General features: G+C 46.9%; 1 protein-coding gene across 10 annotated transcripts in view; it reads right to left on the bottom strand.

Moving 5' to 3' along the window:
• prom2 (prominin 2) overlaps nucleotides 1-24,359 on the bottom strand; it is a 119,454-nt gene that overhangs the window by 7,183 nt on the left and 87,912 nt on the right. For 8 of the 10 annotated variants that reach the window (XM_078565030.1, XM_078565036.1, XM_078565037.1 and 5 more), the window contains 7 exons: nucleotides 20,906-20,990; nucleotides 13,575-13,721; nucleotides 12,839-12,910; nucleotides 10,267-10,356; nucleotides 6,624-6,677; nucleotides 5,117-5,197; nucleotides 2,812-2,880 (listed from right to left, as the gene is read on the bottom strand). In XM_078565030.1, coding sequence (XP_078421156.1) covers nucleotides 2,812-2,880; nucleotides 5,117-5,197; nucleotides 6,624-6,677; nucleotides 10,267-10,356; nucleotides 12,839-12,910; nucleotides 13,575-13,721; nucleotides 20,906-20,990 — 598 coding nt within the window. The remainder of the gene's footprint in view (nucleotides 1-2,811; nucleotides 2,881-5,116; nucleotides 5,198-6,623; nucleotides 6,678-10,266; nucleotides 10,357-12,838; nucleotides 12,911-13,574; nucleotides 13,722-20,905; nucleotides 20,991-24,359) is intronic. The other 2 variants (XM_078565034.1, XM_078565033.1) reach the window with 2 other exon arrangements.

Here is a 24,359-nt window from a genome sequence, read left to right as displayed (position 1 = left end):
ATCACTCTGTATAACTCACACCCAGACACACATCACTCTGTATAACTCACACCCAGACATACATCACTCTGTATAACTCACTCCCAGATACCCATCACTCTGTATAACTCACACCCAGACATACATCACTCTGTATAACTCACACCCAGACACACATCACTCTGTATAACTCACACCCAGACACACATCACTCTGTATAACTCACTCCCAGACACACATCACTCTGTATAACTCACTCTCAGACACACATCACCCTGTATAACTCACTCCCAGACACACATCACTCTGTATAACTTACTTCCAGACACCCATCACCCTGTATAACTCACACCCAGACACTCATCACCCTGTATAACTCACTCTCTGACACACATCACGCTGTATAACTCACTCCCAGACACACATCACTCTATATAACTCACTCCCAGATACACATCACTCTGTATAACTCACTCCCAGATACACATCACTCTGTATAACTCACTCCCAGACACACATCACTCTGTATAACTCACTCCCAGACACCCATCACCCTGTATAACTCACTCCCAGATACCCATCACTCTGTATAACTCACACTCAGACACACATCACTCTGTATAACTCACTCCCAGACACACATCACCCTGTATAACTCACTCTCAGACACACATCACTCTGTATAACTCACTCTCTGACACACATCACTCTGTATAACTCACTTCCAGACACCCATCACTCTGTATAACTCACTCCCAGACACACATCACTCTATATAACTCACTTCCAGATACCCATCACCCTGTATAACTCACTCTCAGACACACATCACTCTGTATAACTCACTCCCAGATACACATCACTCTGTATAACTCACACCCAGACACACATCACTCTGTATAACTCACTCCCAGACACACATCACTCTGTATAACTCACTCCCAGATACCCATCACTCTGTATAACTCACACCCAGACACACATCACTCTGTATAACTCACACCCAGACATACATCACTCTGTATAACTCACTCCCAGACACACATCACTCTGTATAACTCACTCCCAGACACACATCACTCTGTATAACTCACTTCCAGATACCCATCACCCTGTATAACTCACTCTCAGACACACATCACTCTGTATAACTCACTTCCAGATACACATCACTCTGTATAACTCACTTCCAGACACACATCACCCTGTATAACACTCTCTGACACACATCACTCTGTATAACTCACTCCCAAACATACATCACTCTGTATAACTCACTCCCAGACACACATCACTCTGTATAACTCACTCCCAGACACACATCGCCCTGTATAACTCACTCCCAGATACACATCACTCTGTATAACTCACTCCCAGACACACATCACTCTGTATAACTCACTCCCAGACAAACATCACTCTTCTTAACTCACACCCAGACATCCATCATTCTCTATAACTCGCTCCCAGTGTCATGAAACTATTAATGTATACAATATTATTGGAAAATATTTTTCCTTTAAAATAGAGGTTTCGTCTGTGGGTGTGTCTTAATTGGATTAAAGCCAACTCGTCTGGGTACTTTGATGTGTACTAGTTTTGAGATGTAAGGGAGGTAGAGTGTATTTGCATTTTATGAATACAGCGTTCAAGAAGGCGCGTGAAATCTGGCACCTAGCTAGCAGAGACCAGGCAATATGTTTATATTACTAATACAATTGGTACTATGAAAGGGGTTTTATTGTTAGAAGGGGTGGAGTTCAAAGGGGCTGGTGATACAATGAGAATTTACATTCAATGAGCTGTGCTAGGTATAAGGATAGCAGTTTTGTGTGTGCAGGGCAGAGGCAATGTAAGATCAAAGTAGCTGTAAGCCCAGAACTGTCTCCACAGGAACCAAATGAGAGGAACCTTATTTTGAATTCAAGAGGTGAAAATGCTTTGCCTGCTGCCTGGTTAAGTCTATGGCTTGCCGTTGCCTTAATGGAGATTAGTTTGTGAAATTGTTAAAAGTTATGATAGTAGTAACTTGTAGCCACGTGTATGTGTTTAATGTTGTAACTTAATAAAATGTTTCATTTAATTTAATATAAAACCTCTCGAGAACTGGGGTCTGATTCCTGAATTTAGAGTTGCATCTCAAACATACGACTTAAAAATATAGGTTATGACAGTTGTTTAATGTTTCCCTCTGGGATTTTTAAAGAACTCAGCTTTACCAAAAGGCTGTCTCATAACAATCCCTTATTTTTAGAGAGTGACCCCTAGTTCTTGATTCTCCCACACCCAGACATCCATCACTTTGTATAACTCACTTCCAGACACCCATCACCCTGTATAACTCACTCCCAGACACCCATCACTCTGTATAACTCACTCCCAGACACTCATCACTCTGTATAACTCACTCCCAGACACACAACACTCTGTATAACTCACTCCCAGACACTCATCACTCTGTATAACTCACTTCCAGACACCCATCACTCTGTATAACTCACTCCCAGACACACAACACTCTGTATAACTCACTCCCAGACACTCATCACTCTGTATAACTCACTCCCAGACACACAACACTCTGTATAACTCACTCCCAGACACACAACGCTCTGTATAACTCAATCCTAGACACCCATCACTTTAGAACTCACTCCCAGACACCCATCAATCTCTGTGTAATTCATCACTCAGTTTAATTAGCTCTCATGTATCTGTATTCTTTGTTTCTCTCTCCCAGGTTTCTATTATTTCCAGTTAGAGTTAGAGTGAATCACACTGTGCTATGTATTTCTCACCTCAATGACTGCTTTGCTGATAGTGTTAGCTTACCATTATCTTGGTCCAATTGACATAGGAACTGAAATAATCGAGCTGACAATCCAGAAAAATCTTGGATTCCTGTCATGATGAAAAGCATGGTCATTTCATATTTATTTTTGGAAAAAGAGTATTTTGGCTAACTCTTGAAAGGAGATGATTTCATCAGCTACATAAACCCAGGTGGTGGTTAGTTACTGGGGACAGTAATGGGTTTATCTGAAAAGGAGGTCATGATCTCAAGGTCATAGGGTCAATATTTGCCATGGCGCAGGACTTATAAATCCATGTACAGCGAGATGGGTCAGTGCGCCTTACTTTATGGTACTGAGCACATCAGGTAGATCTGCAAGTTCCCAGGTCCAATGATGCCATGCCCTTGAACCACACTGACCAGGAGTCCACCTGCAATTCATGCCGAGTTAACACCTCTAAGCCAAGGTCACAGTTGGCCTTAGTGCCTCTGGCCCAGGGAAGTGCAAAATAGCCAGATCAGGATCCTGCTAGTACTAAATGGGATAGGTTTTCATGTTCATCACTCCCAAGTTTTTATGCCAAGAGCAACATGTTGGGATTTATATGTATACGTGTGTATACGTATTTATGTGTATACATGTGTCTGCGTATTTGTGTGTATTCATGTGTATATGTATTTGTGTGTATAAGTGTGTATATGTATTTGCGTGTATTCTTGTGTATATGTATTTGTGTGTATAAGTGTGTATACGTATTTGTGTGTATTCATGTGTATATGTATTTGTGTGTATTCATGTGTATATGTATTTGTGTGTATAAGTGTGTATACATATTTGTGTGTATTCATATGTATATATATTTGTGTGTATAAGTATGTATACGTATTTGTGCGTATACACGAATATATGTATTTGTGTGTATTCGTGTGTATATGTATTTGTGTGTATAAGTGTGTATACATATTTGTGTGTATTCATGTGTATATATATTTGTGCGTATAAGTATGTATACGTATTTGTGCATATACACGAATATATGTATGTGTGTGTATTCGTGTGTATATGTATTTGTGTGTATAAGTGTGTATACATATTTGTGTGTATTCATGTGTATATATATTTGTGTGTATAAGTATGTATATGTATTTGTGCGTATACACGAATATATGTATTTGTGTGTATTCGTGTGTATGTATTTGTGTGTATAGGTGTATATACATGCTCATGGGGTGTGATACTCTTCACCGGGTCAATGGCCAATTATTAACCACGTAAGGACCGTTTATCGCTCAGCCTCAATTTTTAGTCCTGTGGAAGGAGTTCCTGGGTATGGGGAAGCCCGAAATGAATCAGGTTTAGGCCTTGGGCAGGAAGCGGCAGGTGGGTGGGGGGGGAAATACCTCCATCAGAAGCCCCCTTTTAACCTCGGGCACCCCCCCATTAAAGTTTAGTGGCCGCTGCACCTCACTCCCCCCTCAGCCTCTTCCCCGACACCCGAATCCCGCACTGTCCACACCCCTAGGCCTCCTATACCCTCCACGGCCTGAGACCCCCAAAACCTACCTCTTCCTGCATGCAGTCCCGGCCCTGCCCACTGCAGCTTCTGGCACTGAAGGGACTCGGGAGCTGCCAGCCCAAGTGAGGAGCGGAAGTCCCGCCTGCAGCCAATCAACACTCATTGGAGTGTTGGCTGGGACGTGATCTCTGCCGTCTCTTCGGATTGGCAGGAAGGGAAGCCCCGGCTGCCATCCTAAAAATCCTGGCCTATCATTTCAGGTGCTACAGGATGTTTTAAAGGCCCAGTTAATTTCAGGAAATTGAACGGATGGTTTGAGGAGTTCCTCCCCTTATTCAGTCTCTTCCCTTTGCAGCAGCGGGTTGAACACAGTTCAATATCCTCTGGGAACTGAGAATCCAGATCACACACAGAGGTTAAAGGTTCATGACCCCCTGTTTGGTCAAACAGTGCCCTTTTACCTCTCGGGTACTAGGTTCAAATCCATCCCACAGGCGAGGGAAATGAAGGCTCCTCCCTCTGAAATGAAGGGATGCTGAATGGTGCAGTGTGGGTCAGACAGTGCACCACCACCTGCGGGATTCAATCCAGTCACACAGACAAGCTCAAGATTTCCTGTCTACCATTTCAGCCACATTGATGTCCCGCTTAAGGTCCGAGCTTGTGTGCGAAGATCTCGTGTGTGGCCAGTCCATGGATTGTGCTTTGGGCTGCATCGTACATTCATAAACATTTCGAACATAACATTCCTTTCCATTCCATAGAAACATTTAATTAAAGGTATTTTTTTTCTGAAATCCCACAAAAATCCTTGTGTGGTACTCACATTTTTAATAATGTCTGAAGATTTTGTGCGGAGCAAAGTCTGTGCAGAATCTATCTTCGATAATGTATTGTTTACGATTCCCTGGAAGAACATGCCAAACCACAGTAAGTATAAACAGTCACAGCGTATCACACAGTCACAGTGTACAACATATTCGCAGTGTTTAACACAATCACAGTGTAGAACACAGTCACAGTGTTTAACAAAGTCACAGTGTTTAACAAAGTCACAGTGTTTAACATAGTCACAGTGTTTAACAAAATCACAGTGTTTAACAAAGTCACAGTGTAGAACACAGTCACAATGTATAGCACAGTCACGGTGTATAAACAGTCACAGTGAAGAACACAGTCAGTCACAGTGCATAACACAGTCACAGTGTATAAACAGTCACAGTATTTAACACAGTCACAGTGTATAAACAGTCACAATGTTTAACACAGTCACAGTGTTTAACAGCCACAGTGATTAACACAGTCATAGTTTTTAACACAGTCACAGTGATTAACACTGTCACAGTGCATAACACAGTCACAGTGTATAAACAGTCACAGTGTTTAACAGCCACAGTGATTAACACAGTCATAGTTTTTAACACAGTCACAGTGATTAACACAGTCACAGTGATTAACACTGTCACAGTATTTAACACAGTCACAGTGTGTAAACAGTCAGTGTATAACACAGTCACAGTGTATAACACAAACAGTGTATAACACAGTCACAGTGTATAACACAGTCACAGTGTTTAAAAGAGTCACAGTGTTTAACAGTCACAATGTTTAACATAGTCAGTGTTTAACACAGTCACAGTGTATAACACAGTCACAGTGTTTAACAGAGTCACAGTGTATAACACAGTCACAGTGTTTAACACAGTCACAGTGTTTAACACAGTTACAGTGTATAACACAGTTACAGTGTATAACACAGTTACAGGGTATTCCTCGACCATCAAGTCCTGGAGTAGGAATGAACCCGAGCCAGGGACATTAGCCACCGCATCACATGACCTCTATAGAAAAGATATGTTTGGGAAATTAGCGCAAACTAAATTGCAACATATGAATGAGGAGAAAGAGGAACATTTGGAATTTTTATCAGGAGATTACTCTTGATATAGAATTGATCAATATGTGGAATGATTATAGGGCGGGGGAGTGGTGAAAGCCCTGGAATCTTTTAACAAACATGTTAAAATGGCAAGAAATAGGGTCTGTTCTTGATGAATTAAGATGGGCTGAATTACGTCCTTTAAACATCTTGTGATCACGTAATGTAATATTGTCATCACAAGACATTTAAGAATGAAGTTCAGATCACCCATGTGATGTTGCAGCTTGATGACTCAGCTCAGTGTCAGCTCATGTCTGATCATCACAAACAATCCATTTCACCGATCGACTGCTCTGGCACAGAGTAGTCACACAGTAGTGGAGAGTGGGAGTTAGATCAAGAAGCAACATCTGTAAAACAGCAAAGAAATAGCTTCAAACAAATTGTGTACCTCAAGCTGTGAAGTGTTTGCCTGAAGATCCTGAATGTTTTCTTTCAATCTTTCCTATTAAACCGAAAATCAAACATAGTCAACAAAACCCATCACATTTACTTTCCGACGTATGAGAAAGAGTTTCTTCCCTGGTTTATCTCCCTTCACGCCACAGACTTAACATAGGGGTTGGTTCAGATAGCTTCAGTAGCTCCACCGTGTCTCCACTCTTCAAGTGAGAGTCTGGATTGTTGACAGACCATAAGATGTAGGAGCAGAAGTAGGCCATTCGGCCCATTGAGTCTGCTCCGCCATTCACTGAGATCATGGCTGATCTGATAATCTTTAACTCCACTTTCCTGCCTTTTCCTCATAACCCTTGATTCCCTTACAGATTAAAAATCTCTATGTCTATGTCTATCTCCACCTTGAATACTTAACGACCCAGCTTCTACAGCCCTCTGCGGTAAAGAATTCCACAGATTAACTATCCTCTGAGAGAAGAAATTCCTCCTCATCTGTTTTAAGTGGGTGACCCCTCACTCTGAGATTATGCCCTCTGGTCCTAGACTCTCTCACAAGGAGAAACAACCTCTCAGCATCTAATCTGTCAAGCCCCCTAAGAATCTTGTATATTTCAATAAGGTCGCCTCTCATTCTTCCAAACTCAAATGAGTACAAGCCCAACCTACTCAACCTCTCCCCATAAGAAAATCCCTCCATACCAGGGATCAACCTAGTGAACCTTCTCTGGACTGCCTCCAATGCCAGTATATCTTTCCTTAGATAAGGGGACCAAAATTGTTCACAGTATTCTAGGTGTGGTCTGACTAGTGCCTTCTATAGTTTCAGCAAGACTTCCCTATTTTTATACTCCATTCCCTTTGAAATAAAGGCCAACATTCCATTTGCCTTCCCAATTACCTGTTGAACTTGTATGCTAGCTTTTTGGGATTCATGCACAAATCCCTCTGTGCTGCAGCCTTCTGGAGTCTTTCTCTACTTAAATAATATTCAACTCCTCTATTCTTCCTGCCAAGGTGCATAACCTCACATTTTCCCACATTATATTCCACCTGCCACTTTTTTGCCCACTCACTTAACCTGTCTACATCCCTCTGTAGACCCTTTGTGTCATCCTCACTACTTGCCTTCCCACCTATTTTTGTATCATCCACAAATCTGGCGATAGTATATTCACTTCCCTCATTTAAATCATGAATATATATTGTAAATAATTGTAGCCCCAGTACTGATCCCTGTGGCACTCCACTTGTTATAGGTTGCCATCCTGAAAATGCCCCACTTATCCCAACTCTGTCTTCTATTAGTTAGCCAATCCTCTTTCCATGCTAATATAACACCATGGGCTTTTACCTTATTAAGGAGCCTTATGTGCGGTACCTTATCGAACGCCTTTTGGAAATCCAAATATATTACATCTACTGGTTCCTCTTTATCTATGCTGCTAGTTGCTTTCTCAAAGAATTCTATGTTGTGAGGAATCTGAACCTGTCCAAACCCAGTGTCCATACACACACTTTCATTTCAGCAGGGCTCACTGGACAATGATCAGATACAGGGTTCTTGGCTGATCCTCCCTTCCCTAAACCATAAGAATTAGTGGGTGAAGGAAGGACCAAATTTCATTTAGGTCTCCATCTATCATTGTGACAGTCTCATGATACAATAATGGTATTATTGAATAATCATAGTGATCAATCTCTATGAATGAATCTATGACAGACCCAAACATTAAATGATGAAAATCTCCAATGATGGAGAGATTTGGGAGCCATAGATCCAATGTCACCTGTTCTTCCCAAACATGTTTCACTCACCGCATGTCACGTCTCAAATTCCTTAGATATTGCTTATCCAAAATGTTATTTTCTGAAAGAAATCTATCTAATTTGCATTTGAATGAATCAATATTCCATCGTCACCCTTGGGAGCCAGATCCTAGATTTACAAAATTTCATTCATGGGATGTGGGCTTCGCTGGCTAGGCCTGCATTTATTGCCCATGCCAAATTGCCCTTGAGAAGGTGGTGGTGAGCTGCCTTCTTGAACCGCTGCAGTCCACATGGTGTAGGTACACCCACAGTGATGTTAGGGAGGGAGCTCCAGGGTTTTGACCCAGTGACAGTGAAGGAACGGCGATATATTTCCAAGTCAGGATGGTGGGTGGCTTGGAGGGGATCTTGCAGGTGGTGGTGTTCCCATGTAACTGCTGCCCTTGTCCTTCTAGGTAGTAGCAGTCACGGGTTTGGAAGGTGCTGTCGAAGGAGCCTTGGCGAGTGAATGTTTAAGATGGTGGATTTGGTTGTGGGGGGGCCAAACCCATCCTAACCAAGATTAACTAATTGTTCACTGAAATAATGGGCGGAATCTTCGGCTCTTAGAAAACTTTCAGGCATCCGGATCATTTCCGGGTCTCTACCCTACTTGGGTCAGGGATGCACCAACAAGGGCATCTTACAAGAGACTGTCAATTAAGTGGCCACCTTCCTGCTCGCCATCAAGGAGAGTTCTTAAGGCAGGACCAGAGGACAGCTTGGGCCATACCCATGGAGTCCAGTCCCACTGTGAGATCAGTGGGAGTGTTGCAGAAGCCCAGAATGATGGACGAATAGGCCAGCAGTGCAGCTAACATGAGCGTCCATGGAGGATGTGAGAAGGTGAATGAATATGGCCAGCGGAGACATCCGTCTGCACTTTTTCAGAGCTCAGACAGCAGCCTCTCCATTGACTGCCACTGAGCTCCTCCACAGCCTGAACGTTAATGATGATCCACCCTCTCACTGTGAGGCCACCTCCTCTCCCCTGCTGGGGAGGGTTGACACATCGGGGAACCCCAGTGCCATTCACAAAGTTACCAGACACTCTGTTCACCTGTTCTCAATTGAAAGTAAACTACCCGAATTATCTGTCTGTTGTTGTTGGGCAGCAACCACTGCCATTCCTAGCCTGCATGCTGCAAAAGCACACGGATGTGGGAACATGTCAGGGAGGCAACTTGACACGCACCTTTCCAAATTTACTCTTGCCCCCACCTCCAAACCCGTGTCCTCAGAGCAGGTAAGATTCCATCCAATATTTCCGCAGATTACTTCTGAATTTAGCCCCGCTCCAAGTGCAGGCACTGTCCCCTGGTTTGGATGTTCTGGACAAGGTGAAACAGCAGGCCATGGATTTTCCAGTCCTTTTCGAATTCATAAACAATAATATCATCTCTCAGCCTTCTCTTTGGCAGTGAGAACACGGTAAAGGACTCTGAGAGCAACTGCACTATCACTGTGTCACACCAGCCGCCCACACAGTTAAGGAGCAGGTTAGGACATGGGCAGCTGAGATTTGGATGAGCTCGAGTTGATGTAGGGTGGAAAACGGGAGCTGGCCAACGGAAAAGTCAAGCTGACACTGTGAAGCCAGCTTCAGGCACAATTCTGGAAAGAAGGGCGACTGAGAATATGGTGAGGAAGTCCGTACGATCGCTGTATCAGAAAAGGATGGACTTCTCGGGTCTAATGGCTTTCTCCTTCTCCCATACAATCCAGTCCTTAATGTGTTTCCCATGATTATTGCTCAAGTGTTAAACTGGAGTTCCTGTGTCGTGATTGGAATGTAAATACGTGAACACATCCAATGTGAAACTCACCATATTTGGCACCATGTTACTCTGGACCCAGTTGTTCAATTCCTTAAGGCTGGCTGCCTTGTGATTTAGTACAGTTTTGAATGGGTCTAGCTGTAACACAATGGACATGTGTTAATAAGCAAGCTGACTGACAGTTGTTTCATTCAGGGGTGAAGTTTGAGCTCGTTAAGGTGACCACTCATTAGCACTGGGATCAAAAAGCTTTCCCATTTCAGAGACCCAGTTTTGACTGAATAAAACCCCATCTTCCCAACCAAATACTCCCAGGTCAGGTCCAGCATAGGTTTGATACAGAGCAAAACTCCTCTACTCTCTCCAATCTAAGGTTGCTGACTTTTAAAAATTACATTCTTGGGAAATGGGCATTGCTGGAAAGCCCTTTGAAGATGGTGGAAGACCTTCTTACAGAATCATAGAATGATTACAGCACAGAAGGAGGCCATTCAGTTCATTGTGTCTGTGCTATCCCTCTGAAGGAGCAGTCCACCTATTGCCACTCCCCTGCCTTTCCCCGAGCCCTGCACATTTTCTCGCTTCAGCCAATGATCCAATTCCCCTTTGATTGACAGTGCCTCCCGCCACACTCCCAGGCAACGCACTCCAGATCCTAACCACCCGCTGCTTAAAGACATTTTTCCTCACGTGGCCATTCCTTCTTTTGGCAATTACCTTTGTTATGATCCCCACTGAGACCAATAACTTATAAAAGAGACTCAAATTTCCCAGTGACTGACAGAAAGCATTGCACACCAGGATTTCAAATTTTAAGGCTTTTTACTGCAATAAACACACTAATATCAACGTAGATTAAACATTACTTAATAGACGACTAATATACCAAGCCACAGAAAAGGTTCTTTCCCATTAAGTAATTAACGCAACAAAAAAATACTTCACAACCTGTTTATATGTTACACCACACTGGTAACGGTTTGCTATAAATGAGTGTCTCGCTCGGTCATTTGAGAGGGCAGTTAAGAGGCACTATATAGGCCCAGGCTGGGTAAGTGTGATAGCTTTTCTTTCCTAACAGGCACTAATGAACCAGTGATTCACTATTATTATATTATATATTATATTATATTATATTATATTATATTATAATATATTATATTATAATATATTATATTAGGACAATAAAACAACTTCGCTTTTACCGATATCAGTTATTTTGCTTAAGTTCAAATTCAAATTCTCAAAATACCATGATGGAATTTGAACTCATGTCCTCTGGACTATGAGTCCAAGATTCCAGATTACGAGGCCAGTACATAACCACAGCACGACTGTATCCAAGTATCTGCTTGGATGTATTCCATGGAGTTTCATCACCTGACCCCCCCCACCCACCACCCTCCCCCCCCCCCACCCCCCCCACCACCCCCCCATCTCCAATTGCTCCAGCTACGCCCAGATTCCAACTACTGGCAACACAACATGTCCATTCGTGCAGGAGCGGGAGGGTTAGGGGTTGGTTGAGGTGGGGATGTGGAACAAATGAATGAATGGCCTGCCTCACTGCTGCTGGTTCTCACGCTGAGCCTCAGAGACTGCAGCATCCCGAGTGGAATACTGCACTCCCCTGGTACTGCTTTGTGATTTGTCAGTAACATAATGCTGGGATGGTGACGTTTAATAGTTAACTTTACTTTTATGCAGTTTACTGGCAGCTTCCCTGTGGCACTGCTCGCTGCAAGTCACCCGTTTCGTTCTATTGCAATGATGGGAGCATTACACTATCCTGCGCTTTGTGGCCTGTTGTTATTCTAAGTGTTCAAGTAGCAGGCCAATTGCATGACTGCTTTTTAAACTGAACAGTCTAGATTGCAGAATGCAAATATATGGGTTATTTTGTGAATATAAGGCAAAAAGAAGAAGTAAGATATGCCTTTATATAGCACTTTCCACAACCTCATGATGTCCCAAAATGTTTTACAGCCAATTCAGTGCCTTTTGAAGTCTAGTCACTGGTTGTAATGTAGGAAACGTGTTTGTGCACAGCAAGATCCTGCAAAGAGCATTGTGATAATGACCAGATAATCTGTTTCAGTGATGTTGGTTGAGGGATACATATTGGCCAAGACACCAGGGAGAACGCACCGCCCCTGCCCCCCCCAACCCCACCCCCCTGCTCTTCTGCAACATAATGTCATGGGATATTTTATATCCAACTGAGAAGGCAGACAGGAGTTCAATTTACCATCTCATCTGAAAACTGGCACCACCGACAGTGCAGTACTCCCTCAGTAATACACTGGGAGAGTCAGCCTGGATTTTGTGCTCGGTTCCCTGGTGTGTGACTCAAACCTGTGTAGAGTCAGAAGAGATATTCCGTAGAGATATTTGTGGAGGTATTCCGTGGAGATGGATACTCTGTAGAGATATTCTGTATCTATGCCATGTTGTATGTAATGTGGGAGTGCTTCAGTTTGAGTGAATGTTCCAATCACCAGCATGAACAAGTTTCACCCCAATGAAAATGAAATTTGCCAAAATAAAATGTAATTGAAAGGAGAGGAGAAAGATGTGCTATCCATGGTTTCCAGTAAGAGCCGACTGTCGATGAACTCACCACCTTCTTTGAGAGATTTTGCAGTTTCTCAGCAGTGATGTGCAGTTCCGTCTGAACTAATGGCTTACCCAACTGAAAAACAGCAAGTGGAGAGTTAGGAGAGGCGGACACAGCTAGAAGCTAACCTGATATAATGGTATATTATGCGTACATATTAAAATATTTCCTCAGCGCTTCTCCTGCTGTGCCAACATAGCTGCAGCAGATGCCCCACTTACTGTATGAAGGGGATTTGCACTGAACTTATGCCTAGGTTAGAGAGGTGAAAGTGGGAGACAACCCCAAGGAAACTCTTGGCAGTAATTGTCTACCCGACAATAAATATACCTGAGTATGATGGCACTGGTGGATACAAATCCGCTAAATTGTAGGTGGGCACCTCATTTTTAAACTGACAATTTTGTTTTTGAGAGGACACCCCAATGTTTGTGGAAAAATATAAGAAAAAAAAGAAAAACTTGCATTTCTATAGCGCCTGTCACAATCTCAGGGTGTCCCAAAGTGTTTTACAACCAATGAAGTATTTTTTGACGCGTAGTCACAACTACAAAGGACTGCAATGTTTCAAGGAGAAACTCCACTCATTCTCAGGGAAACAAGGGATGACCAGTGGCGGGCGTCGTCAACTAACTTTCGGCCCCTCACCAAATTTTCCCGCCCTGCCTGTAACGATGCCCGACTCTGCCGAGACTGGAAAATCCCAGCCAATAAGTCAATCCGTGAAGAAAGAGCTTACCTGCTCAGAGATGCTGGTAAAGTTTAGATCATTGATACCAGTGTTCAGGAAGTCTTTCATGATCTTCTTGCCTTTGTCATCCAGTAATGTAATCCCCGATAAGCTAACGTTGATCTTATCAAATTTACTTGAAATGTCCCCTGTATACTGAGAAAAAGAAAAACAATATTTTGTATAGGATGAAGGGAGGATGGTGTTGGGTGAGTTACTGGACTTCAATAAAAGTGAAATCATCATGGAGCAAAATAATCTGACCCATAGGGTCCACTGCTCCCAAAGCCCATATACACTCTCTCTATCAGGGAATCTCTCATCCATTTAACCCTCCCCTAAAGTCCAAGTCTAAATCAAATCCTGCTGATATCTAACTTGGCTGTACCTTCCGGTAGTTTGTATGTCCAAATGCAAAGTTCTGGAAGTCCTCCTCCAGTAACAATAACTTGCATTTATACAATGTTTCTAACATGGTAAAAGGTCTCAAGCAAGAGCAATGTCAGACAAAAAGTGTCACATATGGAGATATAAGGTCAGGTGACCAAATACTTGGGGGAATGGTGGCATAGCGGTATTGTCACTGGACCAGTGTTCCAGAGACCCAGGGTAATGCCCTGGGGACCCAGGTTCAAATTCAATAAAAATCTGGAACTGTAAGTCTAATGATGACCATGAAATCATTGTCAATTGTCCTAAGAACCCATCCAGTTCACTAATATCTTTTAGGGAAGGAAATCTGTTGCCCTTACCAGGTCTGGCTTACATGTGATTACAGACCTATCAACAATATGGTTGACTCTTAAATGCCCTCTGAACAAGGGCAATTAGGGATGGGCAATAAATGCAGCGATGCCCACATCCCATGAACAAATAAATAAATGAGGTAGGTTTTTAGCAGCCTTTTAGAGGAGGAGAAACAGGCGGAGAGGTTTAGGGAAGGAATTCTAGAGTTTAAGGCCTGGTGGTTGAAGGCACAGCCACAAATGATGGGGTGAAGTAAGTGGGGGAGTGGAAGGGGTGCATTAGAAGCTGGAGCTGGAGGAGTGCCGATATCTTGGAGGGTTGTAGGGCTGGAGCAGATTACAGAGGTAGGGAGGGGCAGGCCATGGAAGGATTTGAAAACCAGGACAAGAATGTTAGAATCGAGACATTGATGGATTGGGAGCCAATGAAAGAGAGGCAGGGTGGGACTTCTTTATTCTACATGTTTATGGGGTGTGAGCGCTGTTGGCTAGGTTAGCATTTATTTCCATCCCTAATTGCCCTTTAGAAGGTAGTGGTGAGCTGCCTTCTTCAACCGCTGCAGTCCATGTGATGTAGGTGCACTCACAATGTTGTTAGGGAGGGAGTTCCAGGATTTTGACCCAGCCACAGTGAAGGAACGGTGATATATTTCCAAGTCAGGATGGTGAGTGGCTTGGAGGGGAACTTCCAGGTGGTGGTATTCCCATCTATCTGCTGCCCTTGTCCTTCTAGATGGTAGTGGTCATGGGTTTGGAAAAAACTGTTGAATGAGCCATGGCAAGTTTCTGCAGTACATCTTGTAGATGGTCCACACTGCTGCTACTGTGAGTCAGTGGTGGAGGGAGTGAATCTTTAAGGTGGTGGATGGGGTGCCAATCAAGCAGGCTGCTTTGTCCTGGATGGTGTTGAGCTTCTTGAGTGTTGTAGGAGCTGCACTCATCCAGGCAAGCGGGGAGTATTCCATCACACTCCTGACTTGTGCCATGTAGATGGTGGACAGGCTTTGGGGAGTCAGGAGGTGAGTTACTCATCGCACAATTCCTAGCCTCTGACCTGCTCTGGTAGCCACAGTATTTATATGGCTAGTCCAGTTCAGTTTTTGGTCAACGGTCACCCCCAGGATGTTGATAGTGGGGGATTCAGTGGTGGTAATGCCATTGAACATCAAGGAGCGATGGTTAGATTCTCTCTTGTTAGAGATGGTCATTGCCTGGCACTTGTGTGTTATGAATGTTACTTACAATTTATCAGCCCAAGCCTGGATATTGCCCAGGTCTTGCTGCATTTGGACATGTACTGCTTCAGTATCTGAGGAGTCGCAAATGGTGCTGAACATTGTGCAATCATCAGCGAACATCCCCACTTCTGACCTTATGGTGGAAGGAAGGTCATTGATGAAACAGCTGAAGATGGTTGGGCCTAGGACACTACCCTGAGGAACTCCTGCAGTGATGTCCTGGAGCTGAGATGATTGACCTCCAACAGCCACAACCATCTGCCTTTGTTCTAGATATGACTCCAACCAGTGGAGAGTTTTTCCCTGATTCCCATTGTCTTCAGTTTTGCCAGGGCTGCTTGAAGCCACACTCAGTCAAATGTTGCCTTGATGTCACTCTCACCTCCCCTCGGGAGTTCAGCTCTTTTGTCCAAGTTTGAACCAAGGCTGTAATGAGGTCAGGAGTTGAGTAACCCTGCAGAACCCAAACTGAGTGTCAGTAAGCAGATGATCGAGAGTACACTTATGAAGCAGTAATTGGCCTGGTTGGATTTGTCCTGCTTTTTGTGTACAGGACATACCTGGGCAATTTTCCACATAGCCAGGTAGATGCCAGTATTGTGGCTGCACTGGAACAGCATGACTAGGGGTGCGCAAATTCTGGAGCACATGTCTTCAGTACTATTGCTGGAATATTGTCAGGGCACATAGCCTTTGCAGTATTCAGTGCCTTCATGCAGCAAGACCTGGACTTATGTGTCCTGATATCACGTGGAGTGAATCGAATTGGCAGAAGACTGGCATCTGTGATGCTGGGGACCTCCGGAGGAGGCCGAGATGGATCATCCACTCGGCACTTCAGGCTGAAGTTGGTTGCAAATGTGTCAGCCTTGTCTTCTGCACTGATGTGCTGGGCTCCCCCATCATTGAGGTTGGGGTTATTTGTGGAGCCTCCTCCTCCAGTTGGTTGTTTAATTGTCCACCACCATTAATGACTAGGTGTGACAGGACTGCAGAGCTAAGATCTGACCTGTCAGCTGTGGGATCGCTTAGCCCTGTCTGTCACTTGCTGCTTCTGATCTTTGGCAAACAGTAGTCCTGTGTTGTAGCTTCACCAGGTTGACACCTCAGCCTGGTGCTGATCCTGGCATGCCCTCCTGCATTCTTCACTGAACCAGGGTTGATCCCCTGGCTGGGTGGTAATGGTGGAATGGCCCAGAATGCCTCATGGTTGCCCAGTCTTGAGTTGCTAAATCTGTTTGAAATCTATCCCATTTAGCACGGTGGTAGCGCCACACAACACGATGGAGGGCATCCTCAATGTGAAGATGCAGCTTTGTCTCCACGAGGACTGTGTGGTGGTCACTCCTAGATAGATGCATCTGCAGCAGGCAGGTTGGTGAGGATGAGGTCCAGTATGTTTTTCCCTCTTGTTGGTTCCCTCACCACCTGCTGCAGACCCGGTCTAACAGTTATGTCCTTTAGGACTTGGCCAGCTCGGTCAGTAGTGGCGCTACCGAGCCATTCTTGATGATGGACATTGAAGTCCCCCACCCAGAGTACATTCTGTGCCCTTTTCAACTCAGTGCTTCCTCCAAGTGATGTTCAACATGGAGGAGCACTGATTCATCAGCTGAGGGAGGGCGGTACGTGGTAATCAGCAGGAGGTTTCCTTGCCCATGTTTGACCTGATGTCTTGAGACTTCATGGGGTCGATGTTGAGGACTCACAGGGCAACTCCATCCCGACTGTATAACACTGTGCCGCCACCTCTGCTGGGCCTGTCCTGCCTGTGGGACAGGACATACCCAGGGACGGTGATGGTGGTGTCTGGGACATTATCTGTCAGGTATGATTCTGTCAGGATGACTACTGCAGGCTGTTGCTTGACTATTCTGTGAGACAGCTCTCCCAATTTTGGCACTAGTCCCCAGATATTAGTAAGGAGGACTTTGCAGGGTTGACAGGCTGGGGTGTGCCGTTGTTGTCTTCCACCTGCCATTTTTCAAATATCCCCAACCCCCATCTCTGTTTGGGTGACTGTCCTGCCAATCAGCAGCCGACCCGCGCTAAACCCACTTTCTGAGAGGGCCAACGCTGCCGGGGTAAGGGGGGGGTGGGGGGGCGAGGGAGCGGGGGGAGGGGGCGGAACAAGGAGGGGTGGGGGGGAAAGAGAGGAGGGGGGTGGAAAGAGAGAGAGGGGGGAAGGGAGAGGGGGGGAAGAGAGGGGGGAGAGAGAGAGGAGGGGAGGGGAGGGAGAGGGTGGGGGAGGGGGAAGAGAGAGGGGGAGGGGGAAGAGAGAGGGGGAGGGGGAAGAGAGAGGGGAGAGGGGGAAGAGAGAGGGGGGGAAGAGAGAGGGGGGAAGAGAGAGGGGGAGGGGGGAAGAGAGAGGGGGGAGGGGGAAGAGAGAGGGGGAGGGGGGAGAGAGAGGGGGAGGGGGGAAGAGAGAGGGGGCGGGGGAAGAGAGAGGGGGAGGGGGAAGAGAGAGGGGAGAGGGGGAAGAGGGGGGGGAAGAGAGAGGGGGGAAGAGAGAGGGGGAGGGGGGAAGAGAGAGGGGGGAGGGGGAAGAGAGAGGGGGAGGGGGAAGAGAGAGGGGGAGGGGGAAGAGAGAGGGGGGGAAGAGCGAGGGGGGAAGAGAGAGGGGGAGGGGGAAGAGAGAGGGGGAGGGGGAAGAGAGAGGGGGAGGGGGAAGAGAGAGGGGAGAGGGGGAAGAGAGAGAGGGGAGAAAGGAGAGGGGGGAAGAGAGGGGGGAAGAGAGAGGGGGGAAGAGAGAGGGGGAGGGGGGAAGAGAGAGGGGAGGGGGGAAGAGAGAGTGGGAGGGGGAAGAGAGAGGGGGAGGGGGAAGAGAGAGGGGAGAGGGGGAAGAGAGAGGGGGGGAAGAGAGAGGGGGGAAGAGAGAGGGGGAGGGGGGAAGAGAGAGGGGGGAGGGGGAAGAGAGAGGGAGAGGGGGAGGGGGAAGAGAGAGGGGGAGGGGGGAAGAGAGAGGGGGAGGGGGAAGAGAGAGGGGGCGGGGGAAGAGAGGAGGGGGGAAGAAGGGAGGGGGAAGGGGGGAGGGGGGAGGGGGAAAGAGAGAGGGGGAGGGCGAAGAGAGAGGGGGAGGGGAAGAGAGGGGGGGTGGGGGAAAGAGAGGGGGGAGGGGGAAGAGAGGGGGAGGGGGGAAGAGAAAGGGGGAGGGGTGAAGAGAGAGGGGGAGGGAAAGTGGGGGGAGTGAGAGAGAGAGGGGGGGGTACCTCAGTTGGATCAGCTGCGTGGGGCCGGGGGGGGGGATTGCAAACACCAGAAGGAAGTGAAGTCAGTGATGTGGAATTCTGGGAGAGTGAGCTGCAGGGCTTGGAATTTCAATATTTCCTTCAAGGCTGACAGAGAGGAGGAACGTGTCCAGGGAATACGGCAATGTCGTCTGGAGCTATAAGCCATGGGAGAAGGTTTGGAAATGCCCGCAGCCTGCGGGCACTCATCCAGGCAGCGAGTGATCGCCAGGAGTTACTGCTGCCAAATGATGGCAAGAGGAGGCCCCACATCTCACCAGGGCAGCAGAAGTCTGCAGCTGAGGGGGTCATGCGAAGGACCTGGGAGCAACGCCGGAAGAGGGTGATTGACCTTGTCCGCTCTGCCAGGCCCTTTCCACCTGGAGTCAATGTTTATGTGTGGGCTTGCATTGGTGGCTCTTGAGGGTGTAAAGCCCTGGCATAAAGTCGGCACATCTTCCTGTTCCCTAGAAGGCTGCCTGGGACTAGACACGATGGCAAGCCTGTCTGGAAGGGGTAAGTCCTGCAATAGCTGCAAATCCTCTTGCACGCTCTGCCTGGCTATCCCCATCTGTTCTGAACTGTATGAAGGGATTCACCCTGCTGAAGAATGCGTCTGTGACAAGCTTTAAGCAGCTGTGAGCTGCGGATTGTGACACGCCACACAGATCACCAACAGGACCCTGCAAGGAACCTGAGGCACAACAACTGAGGGCGCCAGTCATTTCCAGTGCCACTGGCACTGGGTGCCCACTCACACAGCTGGATGTGATCTGAGGCTCATCATCTTGCAGATTGAGGTCACTATCTCCCTTAATCCTTCTTCTTCACTGCACCTTGGTCATGTCCAGATACCCTGGAGACTCTTCTGGCGAGGTAGTGGCACCTCCTCCTGCCCCTTCTCCCTTTGCCAGCCTGGCTGGCCTTCAACCCCTTCAGGTTGTGCTGCTTGGTTTGCGGGTAGATTCTCTGATGACGCCTGTGGCCGACTAGCCTCCTCTCCCTTCTCCCCCCCCACCTCCTCCTCACTTGAGCGAGCGCCTCCAGCTGAAGTGACAATGCCTATTTTTCACTTTCTGTTTTGCAGACGTTCTACCTTCACTATGATGTGGCCAGTCTGTAAAAATCTGTATAAGGACTTAAGCCTCCTAACTTACATAAGAAAATGAGCAGGAAGCTCCACTGATGAAACAGGATTGTCCAGACTTTCAGACAACATGTGTGCTCCGACCTCCCCCCTTTCCTCCTGAGCCTTGTATCCCTCCCTGGGTGTAGAAAGCGTCAAATGGGTGATCCCCGCCTGCCCGTTTTCCCCCTGCACCGACTGTCAAAATGAACAGGCCTCTCAAAATTTCAGTGGGTTTAATTGGCTCAATTGGTCCTTTGATTGGTGTTGGGCAAGCTGCCGACATTCGGGCAGGTCTGCCCACTGAACTGTGGCGATGCAGCGTGATGTCACTGGGAACCGCTCCCGACATCATCACACTCTATTTCACGTGATGTCAGCAGTGCCGGGCACCCACACGGGCATTGTAAACCAACCTAGCCCTAAACTAGGCAGCAACCAGGAATGAGAACCCAGGTTGCTGCATCTGATCTACCAAGCGGAGCCCTAGCTGTGACAAATTAACACCGCACAAAAACTAACATCTCCTGGTTTATTCGCCATTCCAAGCAGCCAAACCTATCCACTGGTGGCCCATCAACAGCGTGGTTTAGGTACTTAACGTTTGGAAGAGAGGGCTGTGAGTTTCTGTAGCCTCCAGAGGGATGTGGATGCTCTATCACTGAATATATTTAAGGCTGGGATAGACAGATTTTTGGTCTTTCAGGGAATCAAGGGACGAGGGGAGCGGGCGAGACAATGGAGTTGAGGCAGAAGATCAGCCACGGTCGTTTTGAATGGTGGAGCAGGTTTGAGGGGCTGAATGGTCTCCTCCTGCGATTTCTTATATTCTTAGGCAGGTAACTGCCCCGGCAGTGACAAAGCCCAAACTCAGTCAGTTTCACACAACTTGCAAAAAGCTGTTCCAAACGGATATCGGATGAAATTCAGCAGAAGCCAAACATTATTGAAGCAACTGAATCTGGCAGGCACCCACGCTGGGACCCACTGGTTACTGACTTACCTTACTCAGGTTCAAATACTCGTCCAGGTTGAAGTCCTGGGCCAGGTCCAGGGCCTTCCACACAGATGTGTTGTTCATGCAGCTTCTGTGTACAGAAAAGAAGCTTAGTGTGTGAGGGGTCACCAAGAACCTGCTGGAGCATACAGGATCCTGAGGGTTATAAACTGAGGCATAGAGAACAAGAGCCAGGGTGATATGCTAAACCTATACCAAACACTAATTCAGTGCAGCTGGAATATTGTGTTCAATTCTGGGCACAACGCCTTAGGATAAACATGAAGGGCGGGATTTTCCCCAACAGGCTACAGGAACCTGAGGCCAAGGACAAATAGGGGTTAGAGCCCACAATATGTGGGTTGCAGTCATCCGACTGTGATTTTCCCCAAATTGACCAGTCAGCGACCATAGGGTGGGGTCACTGCCCCTTTAAGGGTGACAGGGCCAATAGGAGCTCTTCATCTTGGAAGGAGCAGCAGACTTTCTTTTCAGGTAAGTGAGAGAGAGAGAGAGGGGGGATGCCCCAAGATGGAGGCACCCTTACTCCAGCTTATCAAACTTTATATTAAAAAATGGACTCAGTAGCCGTTGTGAAGGGGGAACTCCTCCACAGGGCGTCCAGCAGCTGCAGCTGAAGCCAGGTAGGTGAAGAGAATCTGCCTGGAGCATCGCACCCGTGGTCTGCCTCCGGGAAGCCACCTCCAGACAGCCGGGCTCTTCAATGTCATCATGGCCCATCTGCAACCTAACCCCATTTACCCACCTTTGCCCCATATCCCCGAATATCCTTGGATAACAAAACCCTATCAATCTCAGATTTATAACTGAGCATCAAATTCCGTTTGTGGAAGAGAGTTTTCAAACTCCTAACACCCTTTGTGTGTGGAAATGTTTCCTCATTTCACTCCTGAAAGGTCTGGCTCGAATTTTAGACTCTGACCCAAAATCTTAAGACTCCCCAAATCATTGGAAACAGTTTCTCTCTATCTTTCCTATCTGTTCCACTTAATATCTTATAAACTTCAATCAAATCACCCTTTAAACTTCTAAATTCCAGGGAATACGACCTTAGATTTTTTTAATCCCAACTCATAAATTAACACTTGGAGTCCCTGTATCATTCTGGTAAATCTACACTGCAATCCCTCCAAAGTCAGTATGTCCTTCCTAATGTGTGGCACCCAGAACTGCCCACAGTAACTCCAGGTGTGGTCTAACCAGGGTGTAGCTGAAGCATGACTTCTGCGCCCCTGGATTCTAGTCCTCCAGATGTAAAATTTTACTTCAGTAAGAATGCAGAGCGGAGAACGGTTAGATGGGGTAGGACATTGAGAGCTTTGGAGGAACATTTCAAACCAGCAGAGACTTGTATAACATTTGTGGTCATGTTAGTATCTTGATTGTAACAGTACCTCTTTAAATACAGGATTTCTAGTTATTCTTATACCAAAGACTTTAACAGAATCAAAAATTTTCAATCTGGAAACAGCTACATACAGCTGTAAAAACAGGCCTAGAAATAGAAATTCTGTTTAAAGTCTAGTCTTGTGATTTGTTTATAGGCACAGAATATGAAAGTCTCATCGGGAACTGTTTTCTCCTCCGTTGAAAAGGCACGTTTACAACTGATGGTCTCGATCTTATTCAAGAAATAAACACTCTAATTCTTTGAAACCAGCCTCCTTTAATGTTAACATCTGGCTTCGAAGAATAACAGCTTCCCAACTAATCTTGTTCCTTGTCAAAGTCCTTATTAGGATTCAGGTTTCGGAACAACCTTATAACTGCTCCTTCACTGTGAAATTTCCCCTGAACTCCCTGAATTGCAGTAACGGGCGTGAAAAATGACATTTTTCCGGCCGGCCGCAATGGCAGATTTTTGCGCCGTTTCATCCGCTTCCTCAGATTTTCCCACCACTCCATCACCTCAGCGCTTCCACACTCCCGGCGCCATATTTAAAGCGCGCCAGAGCGCAGCCTACTTCGTGTCTACAGACCAGGACTGCTCCAGGCGACAGGTGGCCCCAAAAGCCAAGAAGATGGTAGCCCCCAAATGGACAACGTTGAGGCCCGCTGCGATGTCCTCTAATCCTGTTCTGGCCGCAGGAGGTCCACCAGAATCATCGATCCGGCCTGGGAGGCGGTGACAACAGCAGTCAGTGCCCACGGAAGTCAGCCATCCATTGCAGGAAGAGGATGAATGGTCTTATCCGTTCCACCAGCTAAGTCAACCACCTCATCACTCAGCTCACACTCACAAACCCATCACACATCCACAGGGATCTCACACCTCAAGGGGCAACATCACTAACTCTCACACACACCCTCACATCTCCATCAGGCTCAAATCCTCTGGAGTACATGTCCTCATCCCGTCCATGGCTCCGCTCACCACACAAACATTCCACACAGTGCCATGTGTTCTGCTCACATTCTCTCCATCTGTTTTCATGCAGGAGAAGCTGGCTCACGACAGCAAGGAGAGGTCCCTGACCGGGGCTGGAGTGGCCCACATTAGACCCCTCACTCACTTTGAGGAGCGTGCCATTGCTTTGGCTGGTGAGGACATGGACTGTGCCTGCAGCAACGGTGAGGTCGGCAGTGAACACCCACGTTAGGATCCTGCACCAGATCATCCCTCTCTCAATGCAACTGTGAGTGCTCTCTCTCCTGCTTTTGACTCTGCTGCCATGCACTAATTATCTCTACTTTGGTTCACAGGGAGCTCTGCCAAGTGACCAACACCCTCAGCCAGCCAGTCCCTCAGCTCCATCCAGGTCCTCACCTCCAGCCAAGAGGGCACCTCCTCCATTGAAGAGCTGGAAATAAGCAGCCTGGAAGACCCGTCACACCCGCACCCTCCACCAGCGCAGAGACACACACACTCGGTGGGACCTAGATCTAGGGCAGGTTCGGGTTCACAACCTGATGGTCACCGCACGGACATGTGTCCACAGCAGGAGGAGGCAGGTTCAGCCGAGCTCCCCGGCACTTGGAGGACTGCTGGGGAAGAGGCATCCGTGAGGTCCGAGTCAGATGACGATCTCTGGATTTGGCCTTCCAACTCATTGTGGAGCGTCAGCAGAAGATGAGGGAACATCACACAGAGCTGTTGGAAGCCCTCAACAGAGTGGCATGCAAGTCAGGGGAGTGTGTCTGCCTGCTCTCTGATGAAGGGGTGCCCACATGTGCGTGTACGGAGGTTTCCATGAGCAGGATGGCAGACGCCATGGAGACCCTGGTCCAGCAGAATATGGAGATGTGTGCAGACCTGCACTCCATTGTGGCAGCCACGGGTGATTTCCTGCAGTGGTAATGTGAGGGGGAAGCTGGGCACCTTGACATCCCTCCAGGTGCTCCTTCCCCTCAAAGAGTCAGACCAGGGCCCTGGGGTACACGAAGGGAGGAGGAGCGGCAGCTGGACACCCCTGGGTCATCCACTCAGGAATCTCAGAGG

The sequence above is a fragment of the Cetorhinus maximus genome, chromosome 20 (genome assembly GCF_964194155.1).
Source record: "Cetorhinus maximus chromosome 20, sCetMax3.hap1.1, whole genome shotgun sequence".
Classification (NCBI taxonomy): Eukaryota; Metazoa; Chordata; class Chondrichthyes; order Lamniformes; family Cetorhinidae; genus Cetorhinus; species Cetorhinus maximus.
Note: the sequence above shows the minus strand (reverse complement) of the source record. Positions and strands in the feature narration are given on the sequence as shown.